General features: G+C 39.4%; 1 protein-coding gene across 7 annotated transcripts in view; it reads left to right on the top strand.

Annotated features, from left to right (window-relative positions):
- Positions 1-20,782, top strand: part of NRP1 (neuropilin 1) — a 159,067-nt gene that overhangs the window by 90,817 nt on the left and 47,468 nt on the right. For all 7 annotated transcript variants that reach the window (XM_025396077.1, XM_025396079.1, XM_025396076.1 and 4 more), the window contains one exon: positions 19,069-19,224. In XM_025396077.1, coding sequence (XP_025251862.1) covers positions 19,069-19,224 — 156 coding nt within the window. The remainder of the gene's footprint in view (positions 1-19,068; positions 19,225-20,782) is intronic.

Consider the following 20,782-nt stretch of genomic DNA (forward strand, 5'->3'; position numbering starts at 1 on the left):
TACAGATGTGTTTGTTGACCTTATGCAGGAAAATAGCTTCATAAACCTTCCTGCTTATTTATCTTAGGCTTCCCTATTTTTAGCTTTTAAACGTGAACTGTTTTTAGCTAAATAAATACAGATGTTATTTTAGAAGGCTGTACCATTGGGTCTCAAAATGCACTAATAAGGACAGGATTAAGAAAAGGAAGCATGGGATAAAATTGCAAATTACCATTGACAAGATTCAGGCAAAATAAGACTGAAATTAGCTCTTTGACACATGAACATTGGATGTCACCGACCTTTGTCTACCTAGTTTTGTTTTTATGTGGTATGTAAATCAGACAGTTCTTGGGTTTTTTTGTTTTTTTTTTAACTTCAAATATAATCAAAAGGAAAGAATCGTGGTTGAAAAGGCTGTCTATTGGTTAATAACTTATCTTTTCATGGGAACGATAATATTAAGTTTCCACTTCTGTAACCTAAATAGCAACACATTAAAAGCTATCAATTACCAACCAGTTTCATATCTGTGGACCAATAAGGAGGTAAGGTTGATGGTTTCACATCTGTTTTGGGTGAAAGGCTGTTCCTGTCTGTGGTATTTAAAATTTAAAGAACTTCTGTTATTATACAATTGGGAATCCTCAGGGAGTAAAATGTTAATGAAATCCATAACATGCACAGATTTTATGATAGCAGTTTTAAGAAATTCCTTTGGTGGGGTTTGTTGATTTCTGTCCCAGCGGTAATAATTGCACCTTTTACAGAGTGCATTAATGTTCACATTTAGGAGCAATGGCTACATTTATGTCGCATATAAGGTAACACACCAACTCCTAAGCTTTAAATAACTTTCATATAGTAATTTGAAAGCACCATAGCAAAAAAAAAAAAATGTGTGTTCTTCAGAATTAGCAAAACCCATACGTTAAAACTTTTCTAGCACATCCATAGCCACCTTCTCCAAAGGTGAGAGAGGGCTGAACCCTGGAAATTCCAAATCCCTGGTGTGGATGAGGATTTTATACCCTTGTGTAGTTCTCATTTAACGCACCATTTGAAAGCACCACATCAAAATGGCAATTTTGATCCACGTCAGAATAGCAATTTTGGACGCTGATCTGAAACAAAGACAGACACAAGCATGCATGCACACACACACACACACACACACACACACACAAACCTCCACCCTCCTTCTCCATCTCCTTCTCCTTCCCTCCCTCCCTCCCTTAGCCATCTAATCTCATTCAATTCAAGATTCAAATAAAGGGAGGAAAGTAGATTAAATTTAAAAATGTTTTATAAATCCCAATAGTAATAAAATGCATTATGCTTTTATATTTCCAACTACTGAACAGAGTGTTTGAGACTAATTGCACATGTTAGGATTGAGGATGATCACATATGCACTTGTGCATGTGACTTGGGCATTTTTTTCCCAGCTCTGTTTACCCCAAGGGGTTAAAATGCATTTATGGCATTATTCTAATTGCTTTCCTTCAGGAGAATGAGATGTCTCAATTCTACCAAAGTTTTATTCTTCCTACAATTCCAATGCTTTAAACTTCTAACTACATATTTTGGATCTAGAAAAATAAACAAATAAGCTCCTTTATTCTTTTAGCAAGCCCGAGAATGCTATAGATGAAATTCTCCAGGGGATGGGTGATTGGACCAGACAGATGCTTGGGTTGTTTCAAGCATTTAAAATTCTGTGATTCTATTAAAAATAAGTTTACTCAATCAGCTAGTACCCTGAGCTTGTCTAAGATGAAATAGAAGTATATGGAGTATAGCTGGAATTTGTCTCAAACACTATTGATAATTATGTGAGGCAGCACATAGCAAATTTTTTTAATTAACAAGATTTTTTTTTCTTAGATCAAATAATTGTTCAGGTTGGCTTCCTCGTGAAGCTCCTCTGGGGATTTCACATAGAAACCTCACTTGTGGGGCCTTTTTTCCTTGGTGCTTTTGTGCTATCTTGTAAGAAAGTGCAGCCCACTGGGGAAGAGAAGATGAAGCCCAGACGGTTCATCTTTCATGTCCCTCCAGTCTTTGAAGGAAATATCTGTAAGGCATGGGCTTACCCACCATTACAGACTGTTCACACCTTAAAGTCCTGCCAAAATCTGCTATTTTTTCCTTCCTTAAGAAGACAAATACCATGTTCCATTCTGAGTAGTTTGTAGACCATAATACTAACCCAGAAAGAAGAAAAGAAAAGGCAGAGCCAGGGATCCAGCTGTATGAAGAAACTCATTATAGTTGTCTTATCCGTCTAGCCTTGGTGTGTTTACCTAGGGCTAAAGCTGATGCAGTAGATCCCATCTCAGGATAAAAGACCGAGACCCAGGTAGACCCAAAGGCTAATGGCTACAGGTGCAAGAAATTTCACAGAGCCTTAAGTTTGAGGATCTGGAAATGAAATATCACATTTCCAGTGGGAAATACTCATGATAATGAAAAGAAGTTAGAAAATCATGTGAAATGTGAAATACTAAAGAAACATTTTTTGATATTTCTGGAGGTACACAGAGTTTAGGGGGAGAAGAGAAAATAATTTTCTGAAGTTTTCCACCTTAAAAAATGAGGGCGTAACATGCAGAATTTTACTAGCCTAGTTATTTAACATACCTTTACAAATCAAAACTAATCATTGCCAGCACATACATTATATTACTTCTTTAGTTTTAATGTAGTTTCTAAATATTGTATATATTTATAAGGATTCTGTTATGTATTTGGAAAGCTCCAATATAAAGATGCAAGAATTCATTTATTTAACAGTCATTTCCACGTAAAGAAAAATCAGATATTACTTTTGTTCATTTAACATGCTATTTCCTCTAAAATCAACCACTTATAAATAGATGAATTCATTTACTGAGCATCTTACTGACCTTCATCTGGACAGTCCCGTGTCTTCTGGGGAGAAGTAAAAGGAGGCAGGAAAAGGTGATTTGGGTTTCAACCTCTCTATGCTGAAATTCAGCTCCGACTATCAACTTCTATAATACAGTATTCCAGTTTCCTTAGTGGAAGAATGTTGCTGTTCTTCCAGAAGGGTTTAATACAAACATCTATTTATCTACTTATCTTTCTTTAAAGTGTAAAATTTAAAGTGCAAAAATCTCATATAAAATTCATCCAAATTAAAATATTTTTATTAAAAATAATTCAAACAGATTAAGAATCAGTTCATTTCTTTTTCAATACTGGCAATGTATTAAAATCGTTCAAAGTGATATGTTTTAATCCCTAACTTGGCGTCTAAAACTATAATGGCAATGTGAGAGGATTTCTATTGCTCTGAACACCTGGAAGATTGTATGAAAGGAATGTCTTTTTCTTTTTTTTTTTTTTAACCCTTCCAAACATGTGCCTTAGCCCCATTTTTTCTGTCAAAGATTTCCCTAATGCACCCCACACACACCACCACACACATACAACAGTACAGCCATGTCCACCAAAAAAGCGTTTCACCTCTTGTCACCTCCAAGTATGTGGTTGAAATAGAGGTATCCAACTGTGTGTTAAGAACGGTTCCAGTGGATAGATGTGAGCCACAGCTTCCATTACGTTAAGGACTTCAGGCAGTGCTAGGAGAGGATTAATATGATGTAGTTAGTGTGACATCTGTGTTTGTCCTCCTATGGTTTGAAAGTTGTTGCACAGATGCATTTTTTCCATTGTGTGACCCAGGCTGAAATGCATGAAATTAGTATTGATAGATTATTTTTTCTGGAATATGGAAAGGATTTGAGTTCTGTCAACTGACAGTATTTGAATGGCAAAGGGAGTACATGTCTTCAGAGCACAGAATAATGCTATGCCTTGCCCCTTTCTCCCAGGAGGAGCACAGAAACCACAGACAACTGGGTAACTTTTTTTCCTTCTTCATTTTCATTTTCTACCTCCATGCATGGCATTTGTATTTTGACTGCCTTTCTCCTGCCCTAGGCTGGCCTTTGCTCAGTTCCAAACATCTGCTGTGAATTCTAATTACACATGATTTTCTTGGAGAGTCGTTCTTTGAAAATTCATTTTTGCAAAGCTTTCCCCATCCCCTTAATGTGAGCTTCAAAAACAAATCAGCATATACAGTTCCTGGCTGAATGGTAAGCTTCCAACAGGGAAATGCAGTTGACCAAATATTAAATTGAGAAGTTCATTTCATCTGTTCCCAGGAATGATTGGCATTCCTTCAGAGACTAACTGTTTACCCACAATTTCTGACAACCAGCTGTACCTAGGCAGCCTGTTCTTTCTCTTCGTTCTTGTCTCCAGGGTAGCATTCGTTATAACCTTAGGTTGGCGGCCGACTTTAATCTCAGTAATCCCATCAGCTCCTTGCAGGGTTTTTAATGCCAAGGAGAGTTTCTTTGGACACCTGCACTTCCAAGTTCTCCATCAGCGCAGGAAACTCTCATTACCAGGAGAGGCACACCTAGATCACCGGGAAATACATGGAAAATTGCTGTAAAAAGATGCTGTCAAACTTTATAGGCCAAAAGACTGATTTAGACCATCACCCTCATCTGCAAGTCTTTCGTTTCCAGAAATTCATCCTTGTGTTTGTTTTTGAAACCAAGCTTAACGGGGAAGGTAGAAAAATTAAAGGCGTGATTAACTGCAAAACCAATAATCAACAAGGCATTTGTTTGTGCTGGAATAGACAGATGCTGTTTGAGTAAAAGTGTGTGTTTATCTTGAGTCACTTAGAAATCACCCCAATAGTGCAGATAAAACTTTATGGGTAGCACAGTATAACCACTTTAAAAATCAAAACACACCGTACCTGTACATGCTATTTAATACTTTCCTGGTATTTTAGGTTTGAAAATTTCTTTAAACTGCTGAAAGCCTGGAGAGGGTTGTGTGTGTGTGTGTGTGTGTGTGTGTGTGAATAACTGCACCTTGGAAACGTGTCAGACATCCTTGCCTCATCACACAGCCACCTCCAAGACTTCTTCCATGAGCCTTTTTTTTTTTTCTTGTGAGGCTGCTTCTCAAAGACCATGAGACAAAGAAACACAAAGATTGCAAAAGGTCTGAAGTCTATATTCATTTCCTAGCCACAGAAAGCTATAATTCCAACAACTTATAAAAGATCGTATGTTAATTTGGTAAAACCATGGTGATGCGGTCACTCTAGTGATGCAGTCAATTTTCTGATGTTGTTATATTTTCAAAAATACAGGAAGGGTATGGGAGAAATCTGAGATACCAGGTAGATAAACATCTGATACATAAACATCCTGCGGACGTCATGCTTGCAAATAACCTTAACTCTAAAATAAGAAGGTTGAGAAGAGGTTTGAGTGAGGTACTTGAGAGCATAATAGATATAGTGAAAATTGTGTTTAATCCCCGATGCCTTTGGGGTTAACTCCTGGAAGAGAAGCACTATTGAGTTAGGGAGAGGTCATTTGAGAAATAAATAAAAAGGAATACTTCACATGGTGTGGACCTAGCCAGTGAAACTCATCAGTCAGCAGACTCTAGTTTTAAGTGGACTCTTCAAAGGACTAGAAAGTTTATGATTCATTATAATATTTGCAGTTAGAAATGCTAAGATAAAAGTAGCCACATTCCTAGTTTAAGGGTACAAGTCAGGTGTTCAAACACCTTAACACTGACTTTAATGACAGGCAGTTTGGAGGAAAGGAGTTTCAGATCTTGCTGGCAATGCCAGACTTATATAACATCGAATTTAAATTCAACAAACATTTATTGAGCATCTGTTAAGAATTAGGCACTATATATGAAAATAGGTGAATTTGAAGTGAAGAAGACACCTTTTTTCTTTTCTTTTCTTTTTTTTTGAGACAGGGTCTTCCTCTGTTGCCCAGGCTGGAGTGCAGTGGCATGATTGCAGCTCACTGCAGCATCGACCTCCTGGGTTCAAGTGATCCTCTCCTCAGCCTCCCAAGTAGCTGGGCTACAGGAGCATGCCACCACACCTGGCTAATTTTCTTATATTCTGTAGAGACAGGGTCTCACCATGTTGCCCAGGCTGGTCTTGAACTCTTGAGCTCAAGTGATCCACCTGCCTCAGCCTCCCAAAGTGCTGGGATTATAGGCATGAGCCACCGTGCCTGGCCTAAAGTGAAAGAGACTCTCTCTCTCCTTCAAAGGAATTATAATCTAGGTACTACGGGCAAAACTATGCACACCCACCCATCCACCCACCCACACACACACAAACACATGTAGGCACCCACTCCAATTACCCAAAAGACTAGGTAAGAAAAATTAGGTCACATTCTTATGGTTAATATGTGTATATACGCATCATCGTGATCTTCATAATAGCCATGCAGAATGACTCAATGAGGTAAGCATTGGCATTTCTGTTCGAGAGAAGAGGAAACTAAGACTTGAATGGACTAAGTAACTTGCTTATCCAGGTCACTCCTGCAGGTCAAAGCTATAAAACTACTTCTGGGATCTGTGCTGTTTTCCACCATATGCTGCCTGCATCACCCCAGTTTTCTCTCTGTTGTACCAGAACGCATTGATTCATTTTAATGCAGTCTGGTCACTCTGTATTGTGATTTACTGTTTACTTGACTTTTTCCTTCACTATCTAGAGGGCAGGAATCTTATCACCTTCACTCCCTTTCACCCAAGCACCTAGCACTTATTTGTGTTGTGAGTGAATAATCGCCACCCATCAAGTTCTCTCCACATTGGGCTGGATATTAGAAACACAACTGCCCGTCATTAGAAGATCATGCTCTGAGCTCATGAACTTCTCCTTAAATGTTTGAGGCGAGAACAGTGTGATTTCAACAGAAGCGTGAATCTCTAAAGAAAGCATCCGCAGTTTCTGTGCCATTTCATTGACAGGTTTTATTTTAAATGTAGACATCCACAGAGGGTAGGAGCTGCAGTGTGTGCTGCTAGACTCAAGAGAGAAGTCTCGCTGACTCATACAGATTGAGGTTTTGTCTCATTCCCAGGAATGCTTGGACTCCCAGAGGCAATGAAACCACACATTTTAGCAGAATTACCTCAGCAGTGTAGTGCATGATCATGAACTTCAAGTTTACCTACAAAGAAGATTTCATTGCCCTTCTGTCACTAGCCAAACACTTCACAGCCTAGACTCCTGGACTACATAAAGGCTGGTGCAAAATGTGTGTGTGCACGTGTGCATGCACGTGCGCATTTGTGTGTATGTGTATGTGTGCAGTGGGGGAGGACACTTATCTTTGCTCTCCAAAGGAATTTTGCCATGAAATACTAGATAGAAGGAAAATATTCATTGGGCCAGGCATGGTGGCTCACGCCTGTAGTCCCAGCACTTTGGGAGGCCAAAGTGGGCAGATCACTTGAGGTCTGGAGACCTACCTAGTCAACAGGACACAACCCCATCTCCATTAAAAATACAAAAATTAGCAGGGCATGGTGGCACACCCCTGTAGTCCCAGCAACTATAATCATTTGAACCTAGGAAGTGGAGGTTGCAGTGAGCTGAGATCCACCACTGCACTCCAGCCTGGGCGACAGAGCCAGACACCATCTCAAAAAAAAGAAGGAAAATATTTTCAAATGTAGGCAATTGGGTGGGATTTTTTAATTTTTTAATTGTTTTATTTTTAATTTTTTATTTTTGTCTTTCTTCTGCCATTAGTTCATCAACTCTGGCCGCTTCTGCTTCCCCCCACAAAAGTCCAACCCCCAATCCTATGAGGTCCACTTTGAAGGGTTCAAATGACCTGTTTTCCATCAAGCCCTTTCTAGCCCCTTCCACAAGTAATTTTCCCTTCTTCTGAATCCTATAATGCCCCACTTATCACTAGGCTGACACTTTTTACTCTCAGTCTCATAACATTATTACTGCCATATAGGCTTGTGTGCTTCCAGATCCTGGCATACAGTAAATGCGTGTTGGATTTAATGGACTAAATGCTTTTATCAGGATACTTGGCATCCTTCAGTTTACTGTAATTTCACACTTTTAGTTTGAGTGGCTATGATGTGTGAAGCTCCATGATTGGGCTTTGGGATGCAGCTGTGTGAGCAGACACTCTGAGCTCCATAGTTTATCAGTTGCTAGACTCCGAGCAGAGGTAATAATTGCTCAGAAAGACCAGGAGTGTGAAAAAAGAAAAAAAAAAAAGGTCTTAATTGCGCTATGTCTCAGCTTCATTATCTATAAAACCTGTTTGAGGGACAGTTGAGAAAATGTGAGGTGAGGGACAGGAAGTTAGCACTTAGTACAATACCTGACACATCATGGTTGCCCCAGAGAAGTTTTTAATAGTAACAAAAACAATAATCATCAGCAATCCTTTATCAACATAATACAGTCCTACTGAATTATGTGCAGAGATCACCGATTCTGCTACCAAGTCTCAAAGTGGCTGTAATCCAAACCAGCCATTAGCTCATTCTTCTGTTACTGTTACCCTCTTTGTTTTAGGGCTGACAAATATTAGGAGCGAGAGACCTGTATACACACTCTACTTAATCTTACAGGATATCTAGAGCTGTATCCTTGCAGTCAACGAGATCAGCAGCACTGAACCCAAACGTTTCTCTTGCCTACCTAACCCATGCAATTCCTACCCTCTCAGTCTTCTACTAGAAGAATCTTTCCTAGCTTTCATGGATATTACACATAAACAATCAGATGGAATCAAGAGTTATATCAGGAGAGCACAATACCCGCCCATGCCTTCTATGTAGTACTTGCTCGCTAACTCTTTATTAAGTGAACCAATCTAGCAAGAGCACATGCTCTGATTCTCCTATGAGGTTCTTGACTGGAAGATTCTCATCCCATGTATACATATTTGAGACTGATTATCATTGTTTTAAAACTGTAGCATGCTTATTTTTTCTCTGTTAAGAAATTTCAGTTAGGCAATTTCCATCAGAAAGTTTTTAAGTTAAAATCTTAGCCAAATTATTAGGGATTACATTTGGCCTGTTCTGACAGCATGTCCTTTTTCCAAATCAAAGGGTTAGTCTCAGGTTTAAATTAAATGTAACTTACAAATAAGCATTCAAAAAATGTTAATTAAAAGTATTAAGTCCCTGAATCTTTTACTGCCTGGCAAGAACTCCTAAGTCTCTTTGTAGGAAGGGGAGGAGGGGACATTAAAATGTCATCTTTTTGACCAAGCTGTTAAAGGTTTCCCAGGCATTCATCTGCAAGTTAACATGCCATTGAAGGAAAAGACTTTATTTTAAAGAAGAAAAGATATCACAGGTCGGTGTATGTCTTAAAAATGTAAAACAATATTTTCTAAAGCATAGAGATGTAATCAGCCATTCTCTTTGACTCTACATAAGAGTTTCAAATTGCATTAGATGTTGATTACTTGTATTTCAGAGTGTATAGAAACCCCAGCACCACTTCATTTTCTCCCTCTTTGTTATCAGAATGTATTGTGTCCTGGTGTCCAGATTTGTACAGGTTTATCAAGTAAGAGAGGAATATAAATGGAATATTTGTCTGGTTTTGGAGAATACAGTTATATCTGCTCTAGATAATGTGGAAGAGGAAAGAAGCCCTCAGGTTTTACGTCAAATGCATGAAGACTGGCTTCTTATATTTGTCTTAAATGTGTTTCATAAAATAAGCTGAGCGTTTTCTGGTGGCTTGCCACAGTTCCATGCGTCGCTCTCAAACAAAGGTCTTTCAGAGCCTGATGCTGTTTCCATCACACTAAGAAAATGTAGAGCAGTGGTAGTGACTCCACCCAAAAATGGCATTCTTCACCTTCACATTTGATCTTTATGGTTTCCAGATTGGAGCGATTTGGGTCGCTGGATTCTGGAAATGTCTCTAGCTGAAATGCTGGAGTATTAACCTGCTGCATTGAGTCCCTTTTGTTTCTTTTGGACAATGCTACTTGCCAATTTTAACAACTACAGCAGATTTTACTATTCAAACAGAACCAGATGGGACTCCAGTTCAAAGAACATGTCAGAATTAAATATTTCTTTTTTAATTAGTTGCTCCTGATTTATGCAAAAAGAAAAATTCACATGAGAGTGGGAGAATGTGCTATAAATCCAGACGTGCCAGAGCCCATGTAAGCACTATATCCTTTCATCTGCCAAAAGAGACGGAGGTCAGCCCTTGTGTGGGGACTTCATTTTTCTTACTCATTTTCTTGTTGTTCTTTTGCTGTGACTGCAGTGGCAGTCAGGGAAGCCAGCCCTTCCACTGCCTCTGTGCTGTTGCAGCCTTATCTCATGTTATTCTAACTGGCTGGATCAAGTCTTCTGGTAGGAAAATTCGTCAGTTCATTCACTTGGGACTGTTTTACTATGAGCAAAGGTTTTGTTTGTTTCCATGCAGGAAAATGCTCTCCTTTAATTTAACCATGGAAAAAGGGATTAATTCAGGCAATGAAGACTAAAAGAAAATTCCTGAGGTTTTTCCTACCTTGCACTGTTTTTCTACTTGGGTAACTTTATTCTTTACCCGAATTTTAAAGTATTTCATTGTTATCCTTTGCTCAAAATGATTCATTGCTAGCATTTTGTTTTTCGACAGCATGAATAAATTATTTACAAAGTTTTACTTTTTAGTAGCAAGTGCTAATGTTCAACTGATAGTCAACACAATCGGAAATGATTTCATATTCCTTATAATTGTATAAAATAATGAATCTCCAAAAAGAAAAGCTATTGGATTTAATTATTATTACTGAGAAATTATAAACTATCTTTCCAATCATTATGGTTATAAAATATGAATTGGGGAATAGCATGGGTGTAGCAGCTCATACATGGGCCACCAGTCTCATCTGGGGTATAAGTCCTGGGTCAAACACTGGTAAGTTATATGACTCTGAGAAAGGTACATATCACTTTGTTCCTCTGTTTCTTTGTCCATAAAACGTCCCTTGTATGATTGTTGTAAGAATTGAAAGAGACACTGTATATGAATTTAACCCTTCATAAAATACCTAACATGTAGAGGTTGCACCATGAATTTCTGGTTATTAATGGTAATTTTAGCCTTAGCCATCAGGATTTTTTCTAGGTAATACCACCATAGAGACAAAACACAGAAAGAGATAGGGAGTTATGTCACTAACTCTAAAGCGACTGCATTCAGATTCGTGACAGTAAGAAGTCCAGGATCCTCAGTTAATAAGCACAATGGTCAGGTACTGTGAGTTAAGCCCACAGAGCCTAGAATAGCATTGATGTTCACAGGCCCAGGCTCTGTCAAAAAACATGTGTTTTATCTAAGGAAATGAGACAATTGCTTAAAAATATTTTCTTTAGCTTGTAGTGTCAAGTGATGAATTAAACAGCTCTTTGAGTCATCAGAGATGCCCCAAAGAAAATCCGACAGTCTCCCCGTCAAAAAATATTTTCCTGTTTTTAATCAGACCTCAGCTCTTTGTCCTCTATTTTTTCAGGCCCTTGTGTTGACCTGCCTTGGGAGTGTTAAAAGCTGGTAAACGCTCCCTTGCCAATGCTAGCTCAATGGGCAGTATTTTATTGAGAAAGACAGATTTTCATTTTAGAAATGAGGCTTTCCACGTTATGACATTACCAATATTGGTTGGTTATGTATTATTATAGAAAGCAGTGATATTCATTTCATGGCTGGAAGGCTGCGTGCTGGTGTTTAACCAGCAGTTTGCAAAGATTTGCTACATGATTTACTACACATGCTGCTTTGTCCTCAAGTGATTCCTGGTAAAATGTGTGCTTCTCCTTGCTTCTCTTTGTCTGGGGAATGTGTTTCCTGTCATTATTAAGACAATACCATGGCCATATGGTGCATGTGGATGGTTCCTGTAGATATCTTACAACAAAGAGTAAGTTGGGAGCATGGTAGAACCCAATGCCGTGGGGAGGTGGGGGTTCGCCACCCAGGAACTGCTACAACATCACCCCTTCACCCCTAGAAGTGGTGAGGAAACCTGTTTTCTTCTAGTCACACATTTCTCCCCACCCAAAAGGAAAGGCTTGGGATTTCCTCTTCTGTATCTGCTAACAAGGTCTTCTCACTGTGAATGGAGCACAGTGTAAGATGTGGGTAGACTTTCCACCACCAGTGTTAGAATTTCATACCCATATTGGAAACAGGGTATTGTGTTGGGTCACTTCTGCCTATGGCGCTATGTATTGTAACTTAGAAAGTGGCCACCAGCTGGGCGCAGTGGCTCATGCCTGTAATCCCAGCACTTTGGGAGGCCAAGGCAGGCGGATCACTTGAGGTCAGGAGTTCAAGACCAACCTGGCCAACGTGGTGAAACCCTGTCTCTCCTAAAAAAAAAAAAAAAAAACCAGAAATTAGATGGGCACAATGGTGGGGGCCTACAATCCCAACTACTCTGGAGGCTGAGGCAGGAGAATCGCTTGAACCCGGGACATGGAGGTTGCAGTTAGCTGAGATCTTGCCATTGCACTCCAGCCAGGCGACAGAGTGACACTCTGTCTCAAAAAAAAAAAAAAAAAAGAAAGAAAGAAAGAAAGAAATGAAAAGAAAAAGACAGCGGCCACTAGAACTCAAAAGGAGTTTGATAAAGTTCTGTAAAATAGTCTACATGCCATCGATAAGTACCAGATGTTTATGTTTGTCACACACACAGAGGGAAACGTTCAACAATTTCAGTGAATGCATTTGATGTTCCATTCCATCCCTGCCCACTGCCATCATCACACCCCCTCACCATCACCCTTAATGTCAAACAGAAGTATATCCAACTCAGATGTGAAATCACATCCATCTTCTAATTAAAAATAAAGCAGCTGTGAAATAATGATATTCTTTCAAAATAAGAAAATGGTGATTAGAGCGGAGCTGATTGGGTTGAGGGAAAGCAGGTTACTTAATTATGGTTATTGTATGTCTGAATTTTTATGGAAAGAAAGGAAGTATTGTTTAAGACGATGAACTCTCCAAAACATAGAGGGGCGGCATTGTGTAGCAGTACTCTGGGTTGTGTTTTTGTCTTTCCAGCTGCTTGTCCTGAGTCTCCAGTCTTGCCTATTAGCATGTGACGTTGATGAGAACTTAGCATGATTCAAAAAGCTAAGCCACCAAAGATGATGCGTAGTGTTTGATTTGGAGTGGGTTTTATGACTACTTATCATTTCAACTTCAAAACAACCAGAGCTCATATTCTTTAGAGAGCAATACATTTTTTGACAAATAACGTCAGTAGTGGTGAGGGAAACATAATAGGTTATTTAGTGTCTATGATTTCATTCACTTATTTCTTCCTGCTTATCTCTGCCATTTCTGCTGCTTCTCATCCCTGGAACAGTCTTTCCCTTTGTGTCCACTCACAAGCTCCTACTGTGTATCCCTCCATAGCCATCTTGAGCATAGAAGTCGGCTATGAAAATCTCCAATCCCCCCTACCTCCAGTTCTCTGTTAAATTGGTTACCTTTTCCTTGATGCTGCATGTATACATGTCTGTACGGTAATCATGGGTTTGTGTTTTGCACACTCTTACTGCTCTTTATATCCTAATAACTTAATACAGAACTTAGCAGATAAGCACTATTAAGTGCTCACTGAATAACATCAATCCAGTTGAGTCAGATCCAATACCTAAATATTCACAGCCACTAAAAATTATGATGTAGAAAAAATAGTAGTGGCACTAGAACATCTATAGAACTCCGTTATAAAGCCAGTTATGGGGCATAGAGGTACTATGACCTTATTTTTCAAAGTAAAAACATGCACACAAATATTACTTTGCATGGGAAAAGAAACTCTGAAAGGTTATGATTGGTAATTATTTCCTAATGATGGTCTTAGGGAGATTTAATTTTCTTCTATCATCTTTACTGCATTTTATGAATTTTCAGTAGGCATTTATTACTTTTCTGCATGAAAAAATAGACGCTTTTCAAAGGAAATCCACACAGCAATCTAGAAGGAGGTACAGCAAAAAACAGAATGATGAATTCAGTGATGGAGACATGAGCTATGAAGGGATTTAGCCTACTAGGCCAAAAAGAGGAAAAAGTCATTTCCAGTCAAAAAACAGACAGAGGTTGTTTTGGGGCAAAGGAACTTTTTATGTCAACACATGCAGATAGAAAAGGCTTATATTCTGTTACAAGCAACAAATATTATAATATGGCTGGGTGGTACAGTTTTGGAGACAGAGAGGTGTAGCAGGAGAGGCCAACAAGGTAGATTGAAGCCAGTGCCATGACTAGCAGAGACAGCTACACCAGTGAGAAAGGCTTGTAAGGGAAGGAGAAAACCTTTCATCTCCTCTTTTAGGTGCTGCAACTGAGGCCTGCAAATTAAACTGACAAAAGACAGATTAACAGGAAAAAAGGCATTAATACTTTAAATTTTACATGCACAGAAGCCTTACAGAAAAGAAATGAAAAACTCAAAGAAATAGATTCAGATGCTTATACACCATTTTAGCAATGTGTGATAAGTCGTGGATAAGTGACTTGAGAAAAGAAAGACGGTTTGGACTTCTAGGGTGGATAAGTTGTAGGAACGTGACTAGGAGATACATATATATACACACACACGCGCACACACACATATATATAGGAAACTAATGGAAAATAAGAGTTATTTTAGTAAGATTTGTTTATGCAAATTTTATCTCTGTCTCCACTGATAAATGTTGCTCTCTTCATCCTGGTAGAGGAGAGGGGGAAAATTTACGCCACCTTCCCTAAGGGAAATGTATGCCCTGTTTTAGGCAGAGAAGGGGAAGGCACAGAATTCTTGCATCTGTTGATTCTTGATTGCCTTCAACTCAAAATAATCTTCATGCCAAAGTGGCAAATTTTGGGGGTGATGTCTTCCAGAACTCTTCAGATATGAACACCAAGGCATGAAGTCTTTCTAGGTCTCCTGACACAGACACCAGCAGTGTGAGCAGTGGTGCTTATGAGGCAGGACTTTGTCTCCCCTCAAACTCTCTCAGGCACTTGAGAGTGGAGGGCAGATCCCTGTTAGAGAATTCCACTAAGGCATTAAGAGAAAGGACTCGTGGAAAGAATTTCCCCGGTCTTAGCAGTGAGGGTTGCACAGTGCTGGAGAGGCTGTTATGTTGTTAGAGTTCTGGGTACTATCCGGTTTTAATTGCAGTGGTTCAAGCCCCAATCTTAATCACTTTGTGAGGTTGTCATCTATCCTTACTAAACCCACGGGCAATAATCTTAGGGAGAAAAATGAAATGAAATTTCAAGTATCCCCGTGTGGTAAATAAGAGAATCTGCAGAGTTTTAAAGCACAGCAGGAAACTATGCAATTACAAGAGGAGGTTGCCAATGAATTTCATTGCTGTTGAGAAAAGAAAATATCTTTCTTTTTTAATGAGTGATTCATGCATATGCTTTGGGGACCTTTGTATCTTCGGCCTTGGACGCTTTCCTGTGTTGGATGCTAGTTAATTCCAGTCAATTGCTCCTTCCTCTGATGTCAGCTGTTCTTAATACCTAGGAATCTTCTGTTTGATCACCAGTTAACTTCTTTCGTACTTAGTAATTAAATCTAACTCCAAAAACCAAATTTTAAAAAGTAGAAAAAGGACAAACAGGGAATGTAGTTCTAGGGTTATTTCAAATCAGCCCAAGCTAAATACACACTCTTGGGAATTTAATCATTTCCAAACTAAAGAGCCATCTGTAAGTTTGACAGGAAAAGTTTATTTAAATAGCTCTGCTTCATGCTCCCTTGGACTTCAAGATTTTAAGGACCCTTCAGCTTGAAAGTAGCTGTGGCATTGGGCATGACTTTAATGGACAGTCAGAAAAGCACTAAGTGTTCTGAGAGCATTTGAAAACAGTGAAAATTGTTCAGAGCAACCATTTTTAGAGTACCCATTAACTTTTAGATTGCAGCATTGTGAAATCAGAGAGTTTCTGCAGCAACTTAAAATCACCTATTTGTCTGGAGCATAGTGAGATTTAGGGTTGTCAGATAACATCGATACAGAAAATCCATTTAAATTTGAATTTTATGTAAGCAATGAATTAGTTGTTAGTGTAAGTATAGCCCAAATATTGCATGGGACATACTTATACTAAAAAAAAAAAAATTGGTTTTGCCTGACATTCAAATCTAACTGGTGTTTTATACTTTTATTTGCTAAATCTGACAACCATCAATCACCTCCCCTTTTTGAAATATGTACATGAGGGAGATAGGAAGTTTAAAACATTCACCAAAGTACCATGGTTCACTTTTGAAAAACAAATGCAAATTTTGGTAAACAAGTATAGGCACTTGATAAGAATATGCTGGTAAAATATTTATTTGTTAAATTAAAATTATAAAATCTGTTGTTATTATTCTAAAATATTAAATTCTATTGAATTCTTGTTCCTTTTTCTCTTAAATCTGGTGAAAGCACACAAAGCCTAGAGTTTATATCTTTAAAACTAGGGAAATGAAATAAAGATTATTTTGTGTTGAATGGTAGCCCCATCCTTTCCAGATGAAATCTACTACTGTTGAATTCTATAACTTCAAATTGGCTTCCATGTGCTCTTTTTCCTGGATGTAGACAACATGATTTAACTACTCCAAGTGCCTTCAGGAAAAAAGCAATTCATGAAAGACAAAATGCCTCCCTGAGGCAGGCTACGCATAAAATGGAACTTCTTTAAGTGATCGTGGCCTATGGGCACGGAGAATTAATTGAAATATTATATTCTGAAAACTGAGTTGTAATATGGCAACTGGAAAGCAAGATTCAAAAGTTGGGAGAGGGGTTGGGCTTTTTTTATTTGTTTTGTTTTATTTTTATTTTATTTTTTGAGTGAGAGTTTCTCTCTGTCACCCAGGCTGGAGTGCAGTGGCGAGATCTCAGCTCACTGCAACCTCTGCCTCCCGGGTTCAAGAGATTCTACCGCCTCAGCCTCCCGAGTAGCTGGGATTACAGGCATGTGTCATTATGCTGGGCTCATTTTTGTATTTTTAGTAGAGACGGAGTTTCACTATGTTGGCCAGGCTGGTCTTGAACTCCTGACTTCAAGTGATCCACCCGCCTCAACCTCCTAATGATCAAGGTACTGTTGCAATATCTTGTCAATGCTAATAGTTGTAACGTGTAACTATTTTCTGTGTCCTTTAAAAAAATATTTGCCATATATTTGTGGGCTTTTTTTAAGCTTCTGTATAAAGCTGGGCACACAATTGATGGAGCAAATAATTTTATAGGAATAATCAGATGTATTAAAATAAATTGAAAAATCACTATTATATAGAAAATAGTAATGAGTTTTCTTTCAAGATGATTCTTAGTTATTAACGCTGGTAATAAGGAGAGTTAAAGAAAAAAAAAACCTACTCCACTCTACTGGAAACATCTAACACATATGAAAGAAGGAATTTTAGGAAGTCAGAGTGGAAAAGAGTCTTCCAAGTTATCCAATCCCACTCCTTCATTTCACAAATGAGGGCCCAGAAGCCTAAAGATGATGGCAGAGCCTGGAACATGGAGTGCTTGCTGCTTAAATCAGTTCCTTACCACTCACATCACAGGGCCCCGGGATGAAAGCACAGACCCTCGAGGTCTGTGACCCTCTAGGTTTTCAGTCACCCTCTGGTCATCACTACTCGGATGCCCTCCAAGAGCCCGACCCCTCAGGATATGAGATAGGCTAGTGAGAGATGAAGGCGAGGCTGTCATGTTGAGGAGCTTTCCCACTGGAAACTTACCAGGAGAAGGTTGCAAGCCCAAGCAGTTGTTTCCTGGGGACACCAGTCTCCCCCACATGATGACTTGGAATCCACCTGCCTCTCAAAGTGAGCTGCAAGGAGAGAGGCCACAGGAAGATGTGGGGAGGGAAGAAATCTAAAGCTGAAACAGAAATCTTTACCCTCTTCCTCTTTATTCCATCCCAAGTTATAAATCTATGGCCCCTCTCCCAAACCACAACACCCTTAGAGCTTTCAAGTCAGTATCGTTTCAGTCTGCATTTAATGTGGAAGGAGGTAGGATGCCAAAGACAGAGGGGAAACGGGATTATGTTAGACAGGAATTCAAGTCCAGGCCTCTCCCTTATCCATTGTGTGAGTTTATCTTGTTTGTCTTGATTTTCTCTTTGCAAGATGACACATATGAATGTGCAGTTTGGAAAGTATGTTTAATCTCTTAGAAAATATAATGACATGATATTGAATCCAGTTTTCTCTTTTCCCCCGGGATTCAAGCAATCCTGGCTACAACAGTGAGAAAGATCTTTTCCTGGATTTTCTCTTAACAATGGGAACCAACTTAGGGCCATGCTGTCTTTTGTCAACAAAAAGAGTCAAACTCTGAAGTTTAATACATGTTTGTTTGTTATTTCTGTTAAAAAAAAATGGTTCAGATACCCCCTTAAAAAAAAAAAAGAGTCAAACTGTAAAATACTTGAATAGATTTATTCTGAGACAAATATGAGTAAGCAGTGGCTTGTGACACAGAATCTCAGGAGGTCCTGAGGACATGACCCAAGGTGGTCTGGGTACAGCTTGGTTTTATATATTTTAGGGAGGCGTGAGACATCAATCAGATACATAGAAGATGCACATTGGTTTGGTCCAGAAAGGTGGGACATCTGAAAACAGGGGCTCCCAAGTCGTCGGTGGATTCAAAGATTTTCTGATTGGCAATTGGTTGGAAGAGTTAAGTTACTGTCTAAAGTCTTAGGAATGTCTGGGTTAAGATAATGTACAGGTAAAGACTCCAGGTAGCAGGCTTCAGAGAGAATACATTGCAGATGTTTCTTATCAGACTTAAAGAGTCTGTTCTATCATTAATTCCAACAGAGATGAGGGTATAATAATGAGGCTTGTCTGACCCCCACACTGTCCTGTCATGGCCTGAACTAGTTTTTCAGGTTAGCTTTGGAATGCCCTTGCTGGAACAAGGTGTCCATTCAGATGGTCAGGGGGCTTAGAATTTTATTTTTGGTTTACATTGATCATGACTTTGCCTTTCTTTACAAGGAATGGAAGGGAGGAGTCAGGGGCGATGGACACCTGATGGAATTAGGCCCTGTTGATCCCAGGTGGATGAAAGCCGCAACATGGAGCGCACTAGAAAAGATGCTTTGGATTACAGTGCTGCAGGGATGGTGCACTGACCATGCTTGTACTTGTCTTGCAGGTGGACTTGGGCCTTCTACGCTTCGTTACGGCTGTCGGGACACAGGGCGCCATTTCAAAAGAAACCAAGAAGAAATATTATGTCAAGACTTACAAAATTGACGTTAGCTCCAACGGGGAAGACTGGATCACCATAAAAGAAGGAAACAAACCTGTTGTAAGTTAGGCTGCCACCACGGCAACCAATGCAGTCTTTTAAATGGATGATCAATTTTTACTTGTTTGTTTAGTAGCTTTCTGTCTGGCCTGGTTTGTTTTTGAATTGATTTGAAATGAAAAGTGCAATTAGAGGTTTAAATCTGACCAAGGTGTCTCATGTTCCCAGATCCAGAAGCCAGAAGGAAATTATATGAATGTTTCCAAGAAAAGTCAATACTGGCCAAATTAAGTGTCAGACTCAAAAATTGCTGTAAGCCTCCCACAGGGACACAGATTCTGCGTGGGATAAACACTGTCCTCTTAGAATCTTAGGAATTTGGGATTTTGTTGTTTTTCCCCCTCTATTTCTTCATTCTCTTTCATAGATTCTTTCTCTCTGTAATGGGCTGGTTTTAGTAAACATCTTTTCATCTATCTACTGTGGCTCACAAACTAATTTACAAGTACATTTGACTGCTTCTTGTAAGAACGCATGGAACCAAAGGTATTTCATTGTGTTCCCTCAGATCACACAAATAACACACTACCTCTGTACTACTTTCAACCAAGAAGGCAGCACAGACCACACTGTGTGCCTGGGCACTCTGCCCTAGCTTATTTGGAACTGAGATGTTTTTCTCAGCCTGCCTGTTTATTTGAAGTTACACTTGCTCTGATTTTCTAATCAAAAGATTTTGGAGAATTCATACTCACTGTCTCCCAGAAATTAAAAGCTTGCCCTGGAGGCCGAGCAAAACACAGGAAATTGATGAGGATAGGAGCAAAGATCCAGGTCGCTTGCAATGATGGGCTTGGGGAGAGGCCAATTAACCTGTCCTTGTCTCTCTTTTGAGCATTGGTGTACTTGATTTTCTCCTTGTGGATCTGGAACTGAGAAAAGCTTCCTGGGTGTGAAGTGAGAAAACCTATTAATTCCCTTTGATAAGCAGTGAAACCCCCACTCTCGGACAGGGCAGGCAAGATGGAAACAGCTACAGATAGACAGCTGCTCTGTAGGAGGAAAATGCTATGGGCAGGCAAGTTCAAGGCCATTGTCGAGCCCCGGAGGACATGCAACCAGTTTGTCTAGGGAAGAAGAACCTTCCCAGTCAACGCTCATGGAGATGAAGCGAGTAAATTTTGACCCCAAGTTTCATGACTGATTCTTGTTTGGGAATAAATTTCCGAAGACATACTTTAGGTTCAAGGAAATAAAAAATCACTAACTCTAATGAGGCACCTACCAGCCAAAGAACCCAGAGAGAGCCGGGAGAGCTGATCTTAGACTTTCAGGCCATTTCTTTTTAAAATAAGCGCTACTTCAGGAATAGAAAACCAAACACCGCATGTTCTTACTTATAAGTGGGAGCTGAATGATGAGAACACATGGACGCATTGCGGGGAACAACACACACTGGGACCTGTCGGTAGTGGGGTATGTGGGAGGAGTGAGAGGATCAGGAAAAATAGTTAATGGATGCTGGGCTTAATACCTAGATGATGGGCTGATCTGTGCAGCAAACCACCTTGGCACACATTTACCTGTGTAACAAACCTGTACATCCCGCACAGGTACC

This window comes from Theropithecus gelada, chromosome 9, assembly GCF_003255815.1.
Source record: "Theropithecus gelada isolate Dixy chromosome 9, Tgel_1.0, whole genome shotgun sequence".
Taxonomy (NCBI): Eukaryota; Metazoa; Chordata; class Mammalia; order Primates; family Cercopithecidae; genus Theropithecus; species Theropithecus gelada.